Source organism: Primulina tabacum, chromosome 12 (genome assembly GCF_025594145.1).
Source record: "Primulina tabacum isolate GXHZ01 chromosome 12, ASM2559414v2, whole genome shotgun sequence".
Classification (NCBI taxonomy): Eukaryota; Viridiplantae; Streptophyta; class Magnoliopsida; order Lamiales; family Gesneriaceae; genus Primulina; species Primulina tabacum.
In genome coordinates, this window is record NC_134561.1 from 38,446,084 (window position 1) to 38,466,291 (window position 20,208).

Here is a 20,208-nt window from a genome sequence, read left to right on the forward strand (position 1 = left end):
GGTAAGGTTATAAGTCCCGGAAATTGGTCCTTGATGTTGTCAACTGGAACTCTAAATATCTTCATTGTTGATCCTGAGGTGTAGTTTGCCTAAGGTTACATGTCTGTGTGTCTATTCCATATATATGTATATATACAACTTTTCTGTAATTGGATGCGCTTCATATGTGTAGAGGGTTGGCGAGGTTTTGTCCAATTATTGTCTTAATTTTTGTATTTTCAAGAAATGTTGTATATAATCCTAGGTTACGAATATGGGTCAAAATTATTCACCCCGTGGGTTGTAATGCAATTGAATAACTCATTCGTTAAGCGTTTAATAAATGCACATGTTATCACTTCTTGTGTTAATGTGCTCAGTGCAAAAATTTAGATATTACGGATCCAAGAAATCTATCTAATAAAAAAAGGGTTGTGAGGGCGATTTCTTGTATTGAGAGATGGGATTTATGTTTTGATCAAAAATAAAAAAAAAATTAAAGCTTTTCTCAATTTGTGCTTTGGAAAGCTTGAGCCATTTTTTATTTATCAGTCTTTAATTTTTTGCAAAGCCAAAAAGGGGAATAGATGATTAAAAAAAACGGAGATAGGGAGTGCAACAAATAGTAAGAAGATTCATTATAATTTGCGAAATAAACATATAGTTTGAGCTGATTAATATATCAATAAAATTTTTGTAAGCCCAAATCGAGAGCAGAAAAGTAGCAGTTTGCCAATTCTAGTGGTGATATATAACACACAATTTACTTCCAAAGCTTCCTCAAAGACATATTTTTGTCAGTCTCTTTCTTCATGACCTTGGCAACAGCCATTTCGAAGTCCTCTTGAGTTACATGGACCCTCCTCTCTCTCAAAGCAAACATCCCAGCTTCAGTGCAAACAGCCTGCAAAACAACACCATTACTTGCATAAGCGAGACGATATGTTGATGTTGTGACAATTAGGCAACATGATGGCAGTAAAAACCCAGAGAAGCTTTGAATTCTAATTTCGATGATGAGGAATTTACTGTGACATCCTTCGTATTCTGTTGCATCATTTCAAGTTCAAGGGTCCCTTAATAGATCAGCATATGTCAAGAAGTGCAGCTAAGCTATACCCGTGATTCTATGTTTTTAGATATGCAACAACTTGACAGGTACTCATCAAATACCTATCAATTTCAACAAGGTTTCGCCTCAAGCAAATGGTTTTTGAAAAGCGCTAGAAGGCCAAAAGTAAATGATAGACCTACTCGCTCTACCCATCCAACACAAATTCAATATAATTATTATGTGCTGAGAAACTTTATTCCCCAAAATGAATCGCATCCCAGGCTAATCTTCAACGAAGAAATAATGCATATTGAACTAAATCTGAGACCAATCATTGCTAGAAAGCATATAGGTAGATGACCTGATTGTTATTGGAGAAAATGACCATGGACAGGAACAGATGCGTTGCCAATAAAACATGCCTTTCATAATATCGTGGCTGTTAACTAAAATTCACAAAAAGTCATGAAATACCTTAAGTTCTGCACCAGACGCACCATTCATTTTCTCAGCAATCTTCTTCAGATCGATCCCTCGCATCATATTCATTTTCCTCGAGTGTATCTTCAAAATGTCAAACCGAGACTGAAAAAGAATTTTCACGGTATCCATGTGAAAGTCAACTAAGTGTAGTGCGGTCACGATGGGTGGGTTTAAATATCTTGGATAGAAATAGAAAAGAGAAAAGGAGGGGCCAGAAATTGTGATTGCTGTGATAATTAAATGTAGTTTAAAATGTAAAAGCAACGAAGGACCGAGAATATAAGCAAAATATCTGAAGTGAAATCACTGGACAAAAGTAGAATGCCTCATCATTTATATTTGGTAAGTCAATCCCGCTATCAAATTCATCAAAGCTAAGACTATAAGGGAATGCAAGCAAGAGAGAACACAAAAAAGAAAAAAGAATTATCAAGAACGATAACTGGTATGTATACCTCTGCATTGGGATTTGGGAACTCAATTTTCCTATCAATTCTTCCAGGCCTAAGTAGAGCATGGTCCAGGATGTCAATTCTATTGGTAGCCATCAATACCTGTATAGATATCATACATAAAACCACGATATTTTCACAGCAGAACCAAAAGAAAACAATAGCCAAGGTATAAAGTTGACAAGAACTTTAAGATACCTTAATCTTATTAGATGCTTCAAAGCCATCAAGTTGATTGAGAAGCTCCAGCATAGTCCGCTGAACTTCACTATCCCCATTGCCACTTCCAGATTCCATACGTGAAGACCCTATGCTATCAATTTCGTCCATAAAGATAATGGAAGGGGCATGCTCTCTGTCAAAAAAATAAGAAAGAAAAAGAAAACCATAATCAGGTGCACAACATAGAAAAATTGAAAATAAACATTATACTATTTGAATACGAAAACAAAATCATGCTTAAAAAACAACATTAGATGAAACTAACCTGGCCATCACAAAAAGTTCTCTCACCATCCTGGAGCCTTCTCCTATATACTTCTGAACCAATTCTGACCCAGAAACTCGGATAAAAGTGCAATCAGTATGATGAGCCACTGCCCTTGCAAGAAGAGTTTTACCTGTGCCAGGAGGCCCATATAGCAAGACTCCCTTCACATGAAAAAGATAACAAGTTCATGAATGCTTTCAAATGTCAAATAATGATTGTCACCAATTTCTCCGTACCTTTGGCTGAGCAATTCCAAGACTCTCAAACAATTCAGGATGCTTGATAGGAAGTTCAATCACCTACTAAAAAAGATGCCATATTTTAAAATTGGTGTAATACGCAACATAAGTACACAAAATCTGCTGAGAAAACTAAAACAGGAAAATCAAATATATACCAGCTCACAATTGTTAAGACCTAGTTTGATCATCAATAGCTACCATTTAATTTTAATAAGAGGTTCCTTAAAGACAATAAATAATAACCAAGGGTGTGCGGCATGCTCCCTTCATAGCACCTTTAAGTTCCCTTACAATAAATAATCACTCTTCAACTCTCAATTCACACCATGAAGATTTTTGTCACCTTCGAAGGAATCTTAAATAATCATCAATGCAGTTCTTCCTAAGAAATGTATCAAAGCCAAAGATAATACACCACCTTAGCTTTATTGACTAGAAAGCTTATAGAAACACAACACAGAAACTAATACTTTTCATGGAGATGTCATTCATATGATTTGAATTTTGTGCATCAGATATTAAAATGATGAAACTGAGAAATTCAAATGAACAAAAAGACAACCAAATCAAGATACTAGCAATTTGAAAATGCATGTAAGCATATCCTCAACACAAAAAAAAAAATTCCAAAATATCGACCTCCTTTATCTCTTTAATTTGCTGGTCAAGACCACCAATCATGTCATAAGTAGAGTCTGGAACCTTTTCAACTTTCATAAGGTTCACCAGTGGATCAACTTTACTTGGCAAAATCAAGTGGAGCACATAGCTATCATTACGTAAGGCGACCCTTGTTGATGGTGTAATCTTAGTGATGTCAATGCTCTTGTCAATGTCAACAACATACTTCCCCTCGGGATGAACCTAGACATAAAATAGAACAAAATAGAATATCCAGTTTGGGAAATAAAGAAGACAGTACATGGCACAACTTTATAACTAAATTTGAATATAGTGAAGTTATGCAGTACCAAAAGTTATAGGAACAGAAGATGTGAACAAAATTCAATAACCGAAACAGAAAGTTAGCAATCTTCTATCCTTCATAAAGGTAACAAATAGATTACCTTCCTTCAACCTCAATTGTCATAATGAAACCCCCAACCATTTCAAATTAAACCATATAAATTTGGATCCAATACTACGCGTTTGAGAAAAGATGATGTTAACAGAATAAATTATCACAAACCTTGACAAGGACCTTTGACTTCCCCATGACTTTGACAACTTCGCCAACATAGGATCCAGGCTCCTGAAGGAGCTGCAACTCTTCCTTCAGTGACCGCACTGAACATCAAACGATTGGAACCAAAAAATGTTTAAAATCTGTCTCATAATCTTACTTTATCGGCTGCATGTTACTTTTATGAAACCCAGTCTTTGATTCAACAACTTAGGACATGAAGAACGATACGGTAACTAACTATCAATTAAAAAATATATAGACACAATAATATACTCAGACATATACAAGCCAAAGAAAGCTTCCACCAGTGGATTTATTACCATCTCATTATTCAAGATTACAGTATGAGATGAATACTGAATACCTATTCCATTCATGAGTTGAGCAAAGTGTTAAAAATCTTCAATCATTTCAAAATTCCAGCTTGCGATGATTACTTATTTCATCTGACTCATCTTCAATTTTATTTAAAGATCCATCCTATTCCTCGTTGACAAGGCCCATGCCCTATGGAAATTGCTAGAACGTTTCACTTACCACCGCCTCATATCAACAGGGGATGGGACCAATGGACATTCCAGTAGCCTTATCAATCAATGTGCATAAAACTGAGGTGAATAGACTTAGCTAAACAAAAGCACCTTCTCTACAAAACAATATTAACAAGATGATGTCTAAAAGACTCAACAATTCACGCATAAAATAACCAATAGAAACCCTATAAATCACTACCGAGTCATGATTCCATAAATTCACAAGTTTTCATGAAGTAAATAAAGTTATTTCCAACTTATAGGGTTTTAGCAATAAACAGAACAATTAAAGCACAAGTCAAACCACGGGAATTAAGGTCGTTGCGCTGCGCTTCCAGGCGCTGGAGATCGTGGCCTTTTTGCCGAACAAGGAGCTGTATATCCTGTATACGTTGCTGATAGTACTGCCGAAGCCCCTCACCGCCACCAGGGCCACTACCGCCTTGCTGGTGGTTCAACTTAGATTTATCCGCCGGCCGAGAATTTATCGCCGCCGTCGCCATTTTATGTGATAAACAACGGTAAAATGTTTGGGATCGGAAAGGACGGAATTTGGTTTTACTTTTCCTTCAAGCTAAATAAGTTCTCAGATCGCTTCCTCTGCACCTGGATTTTATAGCTTTTCTCGTTTTAACCCAATCGTTCGAATATAATAATATTTTCTCATTTAATATCATTATTATTAATAATTTAATTTATTAATTATATAAAATAAAATCAATGAAATTACATACATAGTTCTATATAAATAAGAAGAAAATGTCCGAGTTTTTTCTTGCGCCTAGCCCTGTAGCACAGTTACGTTTGGGAGAAATTTCTCATCTCCATTGCTCGGTTCTTTCTACATTTTTTTTCCCTGAATTATTCTTGATTATGTCAAATTAATTGTTGATTTTGATCTTTGCAGGGTTAGGAGGTGTGGATCCGCGGAGAATTGTAAGCTTTTGGAATTATCCGAAGATTAGGGTTTCCCACCTGTGTATTACCGCCAATATACTTTATACTTATAAGCTTATAGATTCTAGTTTCTACTGAAGAAGTTTCGACACTTTATTGAGTTTAGACTATAATTCTAATCGTTGCACCGATATAAGAATAAGTTTCGTTTTTGTAATCTGAGTTTCTGACAAATTTTACCTGGATTTTTTTTTTGTTTCGACTGTCAAAGTTAAGCCATTTTTGCATTTTGAGGCCTGGAAAGTGGTATCGATAATTTTTTGTTATTTATATTTGGGAACGAAAGTCTGCTTTTGTACTTGCGTTTAAACTAGTTGAATATGGATAAGAAGAAGGTTGTAGCTCCACTGGTTTGCCACGGGCATTCGCGTCCAGTGGTTGATGTATTTTACAGCCCCATAACACCTGATGGTTTCTTTCTTGTTAGCGCGAGCAAGGGTAAGATTTTACATGCGATGGTTATTATTACTGCAACTAGATCTAAATCATACCAAGTTTCATGAGCATTGGTGGCTTTTTCCAGATTCGACTCCGATGTTGAGGAATGGGGAGACTGGAGATTGGATTGGCACCTTTCAAGGGCATAAAGGTGCAGTGTGGAGTTGTTGCTTAGATAAACCTGGATTGCGTGCTGCCTCTGCTTCAGCTGATTTTTCTGCGTAAGTGGCGAGTCATGAAGATTCTTGTCGCTTTTCGTAACCAAAAATTATCAAGGCATTTCATAATAGGCATCCTCATTTAAATATCGATTTGGAACTATTCTATACTCAGGGTATCTTAAATCTCATAATCTGATTGAATTAATTTAATTGTCTGCAGTAAACACAAAGCTAATAGAGACTTATTCTGAAATATTTGACTTTATTAACATGCGAGATGGTTTTTTTCCTTATTTTATTGACCGCAGGAAATTATGGGATGCAATAACTGGGGATGAACTGCATTCATTTGAGCACAAGCACATTGTTCGTGCTTGTGCCTTTTCAGAGGTAAGCCAGATGTATTTTCAAATATCTCTGTTAATTTTTTACCTATTCGTAGTTTGAGTGATTCTGGTGTAAATTATTTTCCAATTTTTGTATCTAATTTAAAAGATCAATGTTTCTAAATTTTTATATTTGCTGCTAACAATGCAGCAGTTTACATTTTCTGTGTCAATACCTGTTCAAATAAGAAATATAATTGTAATGTGGCTATATGAGGGATTGGTTGCTCACCTCGACAGTATGTGCTATTTATTTTAAGTTTTTTCATCTATCAAAGTGATTTATGAACAATATCTTCATCCTTGTTCTTTAGTATGTATCATTGGTTTGTCTTGGTCCTATACATGGACAAATGGTTTCCTTTTTAGTTTGAATCTCCAATCCTTTATCCATTTATCAGCTGAAAACACTCGTTTCAAAGTTTGCAACATATGTAGATTTATGACTCACAGAATGAAGAATTAATATGCCATAATGTGCCCAGGTATTAGGTGTCTGTTGCATTACTTAGGTCCTTGTTAGAATTTACTGTGCTGTGTCGGGCTTGGTGGTTATCGTATAATGGCATTTTTGTCTATTTATATCAAGTTTGAGTGAATTACAGGATACACATCTTTTGCTAACCGGAGGGATGGAAAAAACTCTTCGCATATTCGATCTAAATCGGCCTGATGGACTTCCACGGGAAATCGAAAAATCTCCTGGTTCTGTCAGGACTCTTTCTTGGCTCCACAGTGATCAAACGATCCTAGGTTCCTGTACTGAAGTGGGAGGGGTGAGGTACGTAATAATCTGATAATTTTGAAGGTGATCATGGCCTCTTTAATATGTAAATTGATTATAGAATATAAGTGCACTCTATAAATAGCTCGAAATTGAACAAGATGAGAAGTGCTGCTCAAACATTTTTCCCCTTTTTGCTTCAATGTGTTTAACAGTCAGATCATTGAGTAATATTTTTTATTGCAGTTACCTAAGATATTAGGTATTTCATCGCTACAAAAATCATTTGAATCCTTTTGTCCTTCAATGTGCATTAGGCTAGTAATATACTGATGTCAGTCTAATCCAAGTCTTTCTTTTTCGATGATAACACTAGGCTGTGGGATGTGAGAACTGGTGCGATTGTTCGAACTCTTGAAACCAAGTCCTCGGTAACCAGCGCTGAAGTGAGTCAAGATGGCCGCTATATAACAACTGCAGATGGGTCAACGGTCAAGTTTTGGGATGCAAATCAGTATGTCTCCCGTTTTCTGTCTCTACTTCTTGGATGCATCAATCTTATCCTGTTTCAATATGCACTGATGAATTTACACAAACTGGTTTTGTTACCAATGGTCCAATTTTTTTCTTTTACCAGCTTTGGATTAGTAAAAAGCTATGATATGCCCTGCATTGCGGAATCAGCTTCATTGGAACCAAAGTATGGTAGCAAGTTCATTGTAGGCGGAGAAGACATGTGGATTCATGTTTTCGATTTTCACACAGGAGTAGAAGTTGGTAAGTACTTGTTATGGATTGTTTAAAAAAAATTCTATTGCTAAATATAAAAATTAGCTCTTCATTTATTTTTATGATAGAATTTCTTATTTGCTTGTGGGGTCCTACATGTTCCTTTTCATGCCTTTTCGAAGTGTCCAAATTTCAACTCGTTTCTGAAGTATCTTTTTTCTTCCCTATTCAGAATTGTTGTCGATGTTCATAGAAGAAGGATACATGTTCTATTTAGTCATTTTGAGAGTACAGATTTCATTTGTCTGTGTGTATAGAGCCAACGTTTTTAAATCTTGTGGTTTACAGGATGCAACAAGGGACACCATGGTCCAGTTCATTGTGTGCGTTACTCTCCTGGAGGTGAATCTTATGCCTCTGGATCTGAAGATGGTACTATCAGAATATGGCAGACTGGTCCATTGGGTGACAATGAGAAAGATATTCCTGTAGACGGCGAGCTTGTTCACCGGTTTGAGGATGCACATATCGCCAGAGAAGAGATAAGAGATGCAAGCGAGAACACTATCAATGAAAAGACCCTGGATGCTAAGTAGTTTATATGTAATGTTTGTTTGCGTCTCAGTGTCTGCATGTCTCGTCTTATGGTTTGCCTGTTTGGGAATTGTCAGTGTGGGGGCTTCAACGTGCTATGATTAGTAAGCTTTTACACATCTTTGGCCCATTTTTTACGCACCCTCGCCCGCACCACAAACACAAACACATATATACGACTATACACGTATATTTACTTGTGGTACAAAGGCATTTTGATGAGTTGTTATACTAAAATAAGGAACATTTACGGATTTAGAATGCATGAGTTTCACTTTGTAACAATTATGTACACTCGGAGAAACTCCAAGAATTACGTGAAGCAGCTAGTTTTTATCCCCTTTTGCGAGTCGAGAGGCCTTATTTGTGATTATATCATACTACGAACTTGTTGATTGAAGGGTCCGATAAACGATTTTAAACTTGGACAGATGGTGTGCTTGGGTTGAAGTTTACGCTACATCGCATCTTCACTCTATATTTTAAACGTAAATTAGGATTCAGTTCCTTGTCATAGAACTCTTTCAAAACCTATGTTTATCATTAAAAAAATTCAAATATCATGATTATATGTACCTAATATGAGTCCATTGATACAATTAATTGGTAGATTAGTCTTTTAATTTGAAGGAACGTCATATCTCTATAATTGAAAGTTGAGTGTTACAAATAGAGCTATCGAAATGAGCTATGTCTGACCGGTCTTGTGGTTGGTTGTTGCAGGTTATGGGTCGCTGCCAAATTACACAAAAATAAGGAGTCTTAATCCTTAACCCAGATTTTGTGGAAATGTATGTCTAATACACACGCATGATTCCTTTATAAAAATGTGAATCTAAACCAAAATAATCTCACAAAAACCAGAACCATAAATGTTTCAATTTCAGATCCAAATCAAAAACCGAACATTCACAAAATTATAACCAGAATTAGAAAAATTATCTTAAATTCCGATATATACATATATATATATATATATATACACACAGATCAAACAAGCAGGGAAATCGTGGGTAAAACTTATTCAACAGAAGTAAATTACAAGCAGAGCATTATAACCAAAGATTTTTTGTTTTCTAGTCTCGTTTTACCCCCAAAATTTCATCGCTTAACATTGCACGGGAGCAACAAGATAATAAATACAAACGCTGATAATGAAAAAATTGTAAAACATTAACTAACACACAGCACTAGTGAACACTACAGTGAGAAAAAAGAGATCATGCCTTGGATGGCCATGTTGCTTGAGCTGACATGATGATGCCTACAATGACACCGAACAATCCAAGTGCACTGCCAAATATCTCGATAACAAGGATTTTAACAAAAAGTGACGAGTTTTGGGCATCAGATAACGCACAGCTGCTTCCTATGATTCCAACACATAGCCTTTGCAAAAGCCAAAAAAGAACATATGAATTTAAATAAATTGGTGAATACTCTTTTAAACAAAGTGTCAAGTCTATTAACTGCCCCTGACATAAAGCATAACTCATAAGAGGAGAGTGAGTCTCACCCACAAACAAGGTTTGCAAAACCGACGATTATTCCAGACGCAAATATGGCATAACCAGCTCTGAGGGACTCTGGTTCGTAAATATTTGAAGAAGGTACACTCTCCAGCTTTGTTTGAAGAATTATAGCCACAATAACTCCATATATGGCGACAGCCTCACAGAAAATAACACTGAATGAATGGTTCATGTTTAGAAGACTCCACAGTAATCATCGATAAGTTAAAAAAGTAACGTATTTCAAGCTAAAGCCTTCATGTGATTATGACGAGGAATAGATACACATAGCTGCAACTCAACTAGGCTGCTACAGTAAAAAAACGAATAAAAAACTTTACAAGCAAAAATGCAAGCTTTTAATGATGGGACTGTTGGTTTGCTCCATATTAGTTTCTTAACAGCAACAAATCCTGGGTAAAAACTCAAAACATAAAATTACCAAGGACTTGGGTGCTTCTTGACAAAATTTCCTTAGCAATCACAGACGTGACAAAAACCTTACTTTGGATATGAAATTGAGGTAGTCAATCATCTACATGCAGATGAATCTCCCGCTGGTCCTTATATTACATTATTGGTAAAACAATTCAAATACATCTCTTCAAAACCCTTGATTCCGTCAACACATAAGTTTGACACCACCAAAAGAGACTAAACATTCATTGGAATTCAACTCTGCCAATGGCTCTGGACATAATCAGCATATATATACCAAGAAATCATGGATCCAGAAATTATATTTAAAAAATCCTGAAAAAATGCATAAAATATACTCAATCCCTTATCCTAGAGAGTTTGAGCATACAGCTACAAATTTCCAGATAATTTAATAGTAAATTCAAATTTTGTCAATAAAACTTGAATGGCTAGGCAGTCAAAACTCTGAGATTGTTTTAATAATATCGTGGATGTTTTACACTCAAAGAGAAGAACAATGAACATCATCCCCAAACAAAGAGAAGGAGAAAGAGAGATGACGAAGATGATGACGCTCATAACAGTGATGAGCATTCAAGTTCCATCACTTCTCTCAACTCAACACTTCTGAAGACTCAAGTATGAGACTTGAATATAATGATTCACTTCCCATCCAATTTGAAAACAATCAATATGAATTGACATGAAATTTTATGTAAATTGGAAAAGTAAAAAGTCGTGGCTCAAACATATTGGTCGTGCATCCACTTTTGCACAAGGGTATCATCTTTTGCCAAAAAATTATTTTAGCAAATAAAGTATTATTCTGGGAATCCTAAAAAATTGAAAGGCTGTCGAATATAGTTTCCGGCCAATCTTGTAATAGTGTTATTGCCAGCAGTTAGTAGTTTCTGGCTTTCTGCTGTTTACCTTTCGTTAGTCCAAAATTTCTAGCAATGAATTTAGAATAAAACCTGATCGAACCGAGCAATACTGCAAGGCATGACTTCGGAAAACAGATAATATATACACAAATGGATGGCAAGTACATTCAGCAAAACTGCAGCAATTCAATTCGGATAAGATGCATAGAACTAACATCGAATAAGTAAACAAGAGCACTGGAGACAAGAAATTAAACTCATCCGTTATACACTATAACGAAATTAGCACAAAAATCATGTAGGAAATACCTGATCAGGTTTTTGGAAGTAATGCGAGGGGCTTTGATAGCAGCGCCTATTAAGCTGCTCCCGGTTATATATATTCCCCTGGATATTTCAACAATTCAAATACGATAAATAGGGGTAAAACTGAAGAATAAAACTCAGATTAGGCAAGTTAATACAAGCAAGATCTCGTAAGGAAATAAGAACATACCAGGCGGCGCCGAGGACCGAAACACCGATTGAGATGGCGATTCCGATGGCGGAGAAGGTGTACGGAGAGATCTGAACCAAAGCTCGTGACCATGAGCTCGATGACGCCACCATCGTGCTATACAGTTTCTCTCTCTCTCTCTCTCTCTCTGGGGTGATGAGATCAGGAAGAAAAATATCAGTGGATCGACGAACGAGAGAGAGAGAGCACCATGAATTTGGGTGGGCTGATTATTTGGGCCTGTCTATTATTTGGGCCGCTTGGGATTGTATCCTAAAAAGCTAGCATGCGACCCGTGATCTACCCGCTCGAAAATTCCCGTACATATAAAAATAAATTGATATTTAATTATTTATAAATAGTAAATAATAAAATTTTTGAAATATGAAAGGAGTATTTATGTTCACTAAAATAATTATTTTAAGTATTTGATAAATTATTATTTAGTATATATTAACCATTTTCAATCTTTTTAAACTTAAATAGCTCAATCCTTATTAAGCATTCGTCGTTTTGGTTTCAAAATTAATTAACGAGGTTTTATTTATGTTTTGAAAAGAAAAAAAAAATTTATGAAAATATATAAAAATTAAATAAATAGTCATGAATATTTTATTTTAAAATATGACACATTAATTGCTAATTAGTTCATTTTTATTACAGTAGAATTTTGCAAATGTGTAGGAAACTGTTGATTATTGCAATTTTTACTTTTCAGAACTTCAAAATTATCCGGTTAATTTATAATTAATGACGTTTCTACTAGTTTTATTTGTTGTTTTCCATTAATAATTATAAATAAGGTAAAAATTCAAAGTGTTTTTTACGTTTAAACATACTAAATCCGTATTAATCATGTAAAGCTTGTTACTTGACCATGGTATGTAGCCACGCTTCGCGATTTTTAGAACATATATTGAATTTTTCACATGGTTGCCGAGTATAACATGCTTTTATTTTTGATACATTTTTCAAAATATTAGGCCAGCCTATTTTTTAAAGAAAATATTTGATCCAAGTGGGGTAAACGTGAAAACTTACCTCTCCCAATCAAACCTCGATTTGAACTCCACCATCGCGTTTCTCCCAGAGAGGTTTGCGCTGATTCTGAATCCTAAATTTACCTTATTTTTTTTCGTTTATCTTGTTTTAATGGTCAAAGAAGATCACTATTATATCACGTTTTGCTAATTTTAGATAAAGATGCAAAGTTAGATTAACACATTTGAGTTGAAAATACCGTGAATCTTAGAATATTTGCTTTGGGAGCAGCAAGATTAGCTGTTAGGTTTCATTACTTACGCCTTACTCGAAGCCCCACCGATTAGACTTTCTTAAACAATTTAGAGTAATAATTTTTAAAATACCCAATATCGATCTCTATATATTTAGATAGAATGGATTCAATGACACATTTCAAAATATTAAAATATTCTTGATTTTGAGAGAGAGTCACAATGAGATTCTTTAATAACGTAGAAAAGATATGCAAGTATTAAAATTCACACCCCTTTAATTAATTAGGTTCGATGAAAATTAGCTTTATACATTTTTCCCCTCTTCAAAATGATGCTCTTGACTTTTTCTCAATTATTCTTAACCAAAGTCGCTAATTTTTTTTTAATGTATGTACATTGAACAATCGGGAGTTCAATTAATTTAGTATCTAATTTGTATTTTTAACATTTTCAATCAATATTGGATTCTCTACTAGAAAAAAAATGGTTGCATTTGGTTAGGATTAAGGCTATGCCCCCACAAACACGTTGTTTTTGTTTTTATTACCACCCATACAGCCTGAAAATTAAAGATGTTCACTTCGAGTGGATGTGACTCAACTAATATTTATTCTTATGGGGCTTAGTGGTCCGTCCTTCCAGTGGCCGTGCATTTAATTAGATTATATACTATTTATTTCAGTTCAAATGATATATGATAGCATAATTGGAAGTGACTCGACTCGAAGCCCCACTGATAGAAAAATATGATAGCATAATTGGAAGCTGTATTATGATAACAGTGAGCTGAAACTATCATTTTTTGCATCACAAAACATATCTTTTTGTTGTGTTTCCTATAATTCTGTTGCAGATTCTTTTGAGCAAGAATTCGTACTCGTAAAAGGAAGATGGCACCTAGTGAGGAATGAATGAGTTTTTTCAATGATCGATTCAATGAAAAATACAAAGTTGGAGTTGAACAATTTTTGAATTATGCTTTCAAGAAGACAAGTGAAGAGAATAGTATTCGATGTCCATGTGTCAAGTGTAATAACACTGATTATGGATCCCGTGAAGTGGTTGAAATGCATCTAAATGTGAATGGAATAATGCCAAATTATACAACTTGGTATCACCATGGTGAAAGGCTTGGTGAGTCTTCATCTGATGATGAAGAATCGGAAGGAAGTGATTGCGATGAAATTTTAAGGGATTTGTATCCTAACATGGATGGTTTTTATAGAAGTGGATCAGAAATTGGTTCATCAAGTGAGAACACACATGGAGAGGAACCGAATGATGAAGCAAAGAAATTTTACAGATTGTTAAAGGACTCTGAGCAACCAGCTTATCCTGGTTGTGACACCTCAAAATTATATGTGCTTGTCAAGCTATTACACATTAAGAGTATTGGTCGATAGGAGTAATGAATCATTTGATATGTTGCTACAACTGTTGAAACAAATTTGAATATATGAATAGATATGGATGCAGTTGTTTATATAAAATATTTTGTTCAAAACACTTACTTGTTCCATATTTCATATTTTATTAATAATGCTATCTTTAATATAATAACAAATTCATATCAAATAATTATTATAAATTTCATCACAATTATAAATATTTTTTAATGAAGGTAATTAATGATTTAATGAGAGGTAATTTTATAGTTAAATCGATTTTTAGTGAGTGGCTAATAACTAATAATTATAGTAAATTTCATTAATAAAATAACTTATAGTTAGAGGTAAATAATGGTATAATGAGGAGATGTGTTGTCATTAAAATATTATTTAATGAGAGGCAAATGGTAGTATAATGACGAAATATTTCGTCATTTATATTCATTTTAATGACGGTATAATCTCATCGCTCAATATGTTATACCAATAATGACAGGATCTCATTACCGTCATTAATTACTTTTACCTAGGAGGGCAGTAATGAAGGTACATGACGGGAATTTTCCCGTCATTAAAATTAATTTATGACGGGTTTTGGACATTTAATGACGACATTTTCCGTCACTATAGATCAATTTTCTTGTAGTGAAAAACTCCAGTGCCTGGGCTGAAGAAGTCCTATGAGTAATGGTGGCGGATGAGTGGTGTCGGGTCATTACAATAAAAGTTGTCTTTAATTCTAATGATCATGGGCTATCTCGATCTTAGGCTCGCTCGAGGGCCTTGTCCCATCTTAGGTTCCCACTGAGACCTTTTTCTTCACGAGCTTTCCCATGCGTCATTACTCATATGACTCTCCACGTCAGGTTGATGGAGTGGTACACCTCCCCAAGTCTCGAACTCATTAACTCCTGGCATAAGTACATAGTTCAAAGAGACTTGGTACCAATTGAGCTACTATTGTTACAATAAAAGGAGAATTTTATGGTAATGACTCGACACCACTCACCCGCAATCATTACTCATAGGACTTCTCCAGCCCAGCCACTAGGGCTTTTACCTTCTCAGATTTCAAATCCAAGACCTCCAGGACATATAAGTCTTGACAAAACAATCCTGATAGGTCTTGGATTCGAATCCTGAGAAGGTAAAAGCTCTCTGGGTTGGAGAAGTCCTATGATTAATATTGTTGGTGAGTGATGTCAGGTCATTACACATTCAAAATATAATACAACGACAACTCATGCAGTGTACTATAAATAATTTTAGAGTTTATAAGCGCTACCAGAAAACGCTGATTAGAGAATGACAATCTATTTCGAAGAGAATATTTTAATTTGCGCATAAAAAGAAATCATACTATATTTTTTAGTACATGACAATAAAAATTTCACGTAGCACAAGATTCAAATAATATTCAGTAAAAAAATCAAAAATACAGGCCAATTTTTTACAGGAATCAGTTCATGACCGTTGATGAAGGTCGAAAAGCCGTAAAGATGCAAGTGCCTTGTCGAAAAGCCTAGACTCAATGCCAAGGTACTCGCTCCATGTGATGGGCCTGTAAAGTTGGGGGTGGCACTTGTCAACTAGATTCTTAAACGGGCCAACTTTGACACTTGATGGGGGCCCAAAAAAGTAGGCCACCGATAACCGGTGCTGGGTCCGGTTCACGACAGCCCGATGGAGCACACTCGGGTACAACCCATTTGACAGAATTTGCATGAGGTCACCTACGTGGACCACAAAGGCTCCCGGGTGGGGTGGGATCGTGATCCAACTCGAGCCATCCTCCCGGATCATTTGTAAACCGCTTGTGTTGCTTTGGTGGATAATGCTGAGTATGGTAGAGTCCGTGTGGGCCGCCAAGCCCATGGCACGGTCTGGATCCGGGCATGCCGGGTACGAGTTCAGTTGTAAGACGTCGTTTCCACCTTCCACCTCTCCTTTTGGGTCGGCCCATTTGACATCGTCTTGGGTTATGCCCAACGACCCGAGCATAAGCCACATGAGGCGATGCGCTAGGTTTTTCATCTCTTTTTTGCATTCTTCTATTGTGTCACTGGAAATTTGAGAGAAGAAAAATGACTCCAACCCTTGTACGTACGTGCATGGAGGATTACATATCCCAAATGATAGAATAATAATACAGCACATACCAAAACTTGTGATAGTCGCTTGGCCAAAGTTGGCTCGCATGTTCAATCGTTGAGCCAGCAATGGTGAACCCTTCAGACCACATACACTTAGGAAAGAAACAAGAAATACGCACCACCCCGTATCCCGATACGCCATTCGGGAGCCGCGCGGCCTTAAGCTTCTGATACATCGGCAAAGAGAAAAGCCTTTTCCCCTCCATTTCAACCTCATCGATCAAATTCCTTGAGATATCGTGGTTTATAACTTGGAACACACCCCATCTCTTGCATGCATGGCCGATGAGCTCCGTGGCATTTTCGTCGTGTAGGTCGATGACCGGGACTGCTTCAGGATCACACGTGCCACCTCCGTAGGTAGGGTAGTGGTCGAGGCCTCGAGGTGTCCATGCATGGGAGTCGGGTAGCTCGTTGAGCGAGCTAAAATCAAGGATTTTGTGTTGAAGATTGAGGGAGTGTGCGCTAAATACATCCGCAAGTCCTTTAGAAGGCATAGTTTCTTTTCGTTGGAAAGTCGAAATATTGTTTGTAATTATTATATGTAGGAGAAAGAATTGATTATCAATGTAAGAGATTGTGTTGGTGTCTATTGTGTCTATATCGTGAAGGTCTATGTACTTCTATAGGTAAAATCTAAGGGTGGATTTTGAACTTTTTTAAAAAAAAAAGTTTTTGTGTATATATTAACAATATAAATTAATTAGGGTTGAGTTGGATATTGAATTTTTTTTTTAAAATTAATACCTCATTTAAGAGAGACGGAGCCAAATGGAGCTAGTGAATTCGATCGCCCCCTCAATTTTGTATTTTTTTAAAAATAATATTTTAAATATAATTATTTTTTCACTTCGCTCATAAAAATAGGGGTGTGATCAATCCGGATTGATCGGGTGGGTTGGGTTAAACAATAGTACTATTCAAAAATTGCTCAAATCGAACCCAACTCGAAACCCTAGCCAACCCGAAAACCTTCAACCCGAACCTGAACCCGAATCAACCCGTATAACCCGATTTTGAATTTTGTTAAAGAAAATTAAATAAAATTAAAAAAATAATAATAATATTTTAATTTAAACACATAATAACAAAATCTCCTTCATATATATGATTTAAATTTGAAAGTATAATCGTAAAAAAAAAAATTTATATTTATTAAATCAAATAAACAATTATTTAAAAAATAAAAAATGCTCAAAATAAATAATAAATTATGAAAATTTATAATATAAATATATAATAAATTTTTTTCAGACATAAAATATATTAAAAAATGTAAACAATATTTATTAATTATATATATTTTTTAAAAAATTAAATTTTCGGGTCAACCCGGGCCGAACCCAACCAACCCAACCCGATTATTTTTTTCGGGTCAGCTATCGGGTCCAACCCGATCTGACCCGAACCCAAAAATCACTAAACACAAACTTTATTTTTTTCAGATTGAATTGTGTCTGGTTGGTGGGTCGTGTTTGATTTTGATACCCCTATATAAAAAGACATATAATTGAAGGATGAAAATGCAAAAGGTGAAAGGACCATACTGTCCTTTACAGAAAGGTAGAAGTGATAGGCTCCAGAAAACGAAGGCAAGCGAGGCAATGGGAAGGGGCCCTCTTGTACATATATGTTGCCTTTGTTTTGTCTAATTACTATGCACGAGGAAAAGACCAATTTGTCACTGCCATTTTGGAAGACTACTACTACTCCTGAATTTGGGAGAACCCTAGCACAAGACGGTCAACGAGTCTATGCTCCTCTATATCTAATTAATTGACATTTACGCGACCGGGCTTGTAATTAAGTGGTTTCACACGTCAGATTAGCTGGCTCTCTTCCCCGGGTTCGATCCCTCCTCCCCGCGTGTGTTGTAACAAAAAAAAAATTAATTGACAATTGTCTCTCTTTTTTTTAAAATATTTTGCTTTATCTTATTTTTGTATGCTTTTTTTTAAAATTTTGGTGTCAATAGTATAAATTTCAAGTTTAGTCTTGTATCTTATTATTTTTAGTAATAATATTTTTTTATCGAGCGTGTTGATGTAACAGTAAACATATAAACATATTAACATTACGTTGATATCACATCACATATGACCAAACGTTTTGTGATTTTAATCTATTGATATATTTGAATTATATATAATATATATGCCAAAAACTTGTGTGAGACGGTTTCACGTATAATATTTTGTGAGACAGATCTCTTATTATAGTCATCCATGAAAAAATATTACTTTTTATGCTAAGGGTATTACTTTTTATTGTGAATATCGGTAGGATTAACCCGTCTCACAGATAAAGATTCGTGAGACCGTCTCACAAGAGACATACTCTGTATATATATAATATAACATGATATTTTGCTTCTGCTTGCGTTGTGGGTGTTTAAAATGGTCGTGTTTTTATTTGGCATAGCTTAGGGAAAAGACAAGATATATACATGGATACAGACTACTGATTACTCAACTAGGAGTAATTCAGGGGTTTTTGAATTAATTAAATTTAGTTGATGAACAAATTTTCATTATCGGAACTTATTATCATAATCTATGTATCGATTTAAAAAAATATCCGCCCTGGCTTGTGGAGGAGCGACGAATCCACTCAACTGAGAGTTTGTGCAATTATTAATTCATATTCGTCCTCGACTTACGAAAAATACGTAAAGATAGTTACAAGAGATATACTATATAAGTAGGAGTCAATGGAAATGCATGATCGCTTGTAAAGTATCTTAGGCAGAGGGGAAAAGTGGAAATGACCATATGCAGACGAAAGACATATCAGTACTTCACGAAAATGACAGTAGAAATATGGACAAATTGACCAAATTTTGACTTTGTGTACCTTGGACAACACCCAAGGTCACTCAACTTTCTCCGGTCGAGGCTCCACAAATTTAAAAATTCACCGACGGTTGGTTACTCACTTGCTCTCTCTTTTCAAAATTTTATATATTATCTATACAAGTACCGGGAAATTCAATCTGAACGCTTATTATTATGTGTATGTATATATCTTCTTTTCGATATTTTTACCGGTTGACGACGTAGTTTGCAAGTGATTGTGTTCGAAATTTATTCGGTGTGCACTAAAGGGTAGTGTTGAAGGTTTCATTGTTAAAAAAAACACTAATATATTAAATAGCTATCAATCGATAGCAATATTAAATAATACTTAAACTTTTGTTAGATCATCTCACGAGTCAATTATGTAAAATAGATCTCCGACCCGACCCGACCCGACACATGAAAATTATTATTTTCTATGTCAAAAATTTTATTTTTCGTTTCATGTATAGACTTGGTCGATCTGTCGCACGGATATGAATATGTGATATTTTCTCACGGGAAACCTACTCGTTAATTAATTGCACAATAATCTAACACGTTTTTTTTAATTTAACAAATATGCCATGTTCTATATGTGGAGAAACTCGTGAAAGTTAGATGCATATATAGGTGAATTTGTCTGTACATGAACTCATTTCCGAGAGATCAAACAGAAAATAACAAAAAATGAAATGCATGGGATGTTTCACAAATAATTGAATATTGATGAAAATTATCAGAAATTAATGGGCAGCCATCCTGAATTGCCCATGCATGTGCTTATGTAAATATAATGGCTCTGTTCGAGATGAAATTTTAAACCCTAGAATCTTTTAATATTTTAAATTGATCTACATGGACTAATATCATATT

The 20,208-nt window shown here is 35.3% G+C and overlaps 4 protein-coding genes across 4 annotated transcripts; 1 reads left to right on the plus strand and 3 right to left on the minus strand.

Moving 5' to 3' along the window:
- Positions 1-593: 593 nt before the first annotated feature.
- On the minus strand, positions 594-5,052 carry LOC142520893 (26S proteasome regulatory subunit 8 homolog A-like). Its single transcript, XM_075624053.1, has 9 exons — positions 4,724-5,052; positions 3,890-3,987; positions 3,340-3,564; positions 2,695-2,757; positions 2,456-2,619; positions 2,167-2,323; positions 1,972-2,070; positions 1,508-1,618; positions 594-883 (listed from the first exon to the last, which is right to left on the minus strand). The coding sequence occupies exons 1-9, from the start codon at positions 4,920-4,922 to the stop codon at positions 743-745; spliced, it is 1,257 nt and encodes a 418-aa protein (XP_075480168.1). The 5' UTR covers positions 4,923-5,052; the 3' UTR covers positions 594-742.
- A 110-nt stretch (positions 5,053-5,162) lies between these two features.
- LOC142520712 (uncharacterized) lies at positions 5,163-8,749 on the plus strand. The gene is made up of 8 exons (XM_075623817.1): positions 5,163-5,216; positions 5,327-5,814; positions 5,900-6,035; positions 6,284-6,365; positions 6,967-7,142; positions 7,462-7,599; positions 7,723-7,862; positions 8,163-8,749. The coding sequence occupies exons 2-8, from the start codon at positions 5,697-5,699 to the stop codon at positions 8,408-8,410; spliced, it is 1,038 nt and encodes a 345-aa protein (XP_075479932.1). The 5' UTR covers positions 5,163-5,216; positions 5,327-5,696; the 3' UTR covers positions 8,411-8,749.
- A 656-nt stretch (positions 8,750-9,405) lies between these two features.
- On the minus strand, positions 9,406-11,915 carry LOC142520951 (V-type proton ATPase subunit c''2-like). Its single transcript, XM_075624116.1, has 4 exons — positions 11,720-11,915; positions 11,533-11,610; positions 9,925-10,095; positions 9,406-9,797 (listed from the first exon to the last, which is right to left on the minus strand). Exons 1-4 carry the CDS (start codon positions 11,830-11,832, stop codon positions 9,629-9,631), a joined length of 531 nt encoding a protein of 176 aa, XP_075480231.1. The 5' UTR covers positions 11,833-11,915; the 3' UTR covers positions 9,406-9,628.
- Positions 11,916-15,809: 3,894 nt separating this feature from the next.
- Positions 15,810-17,022, minus strand: LOC142520439 (gibberellin 3-beta-dioxygenase 1-like). The gene is made up of 2 exons (XM_075623414.1): positions 16,505-17,022; positions 15,810-16,407 (listed from the first exon to the last, which is right to left on the minus strand). Exons 1-2 carry the CDS (start codon positions 16,993-16,995, stop codon positions 15,810-15,812), a joined length of 1,089 nt encoding a protein of 362 aa, XP_075479529.1. The 5' UTR covers positions 16,996-17,022.
- Between the last annotated feature and the right edge of the window lie 3,186 nt (positions 17,023-20,208).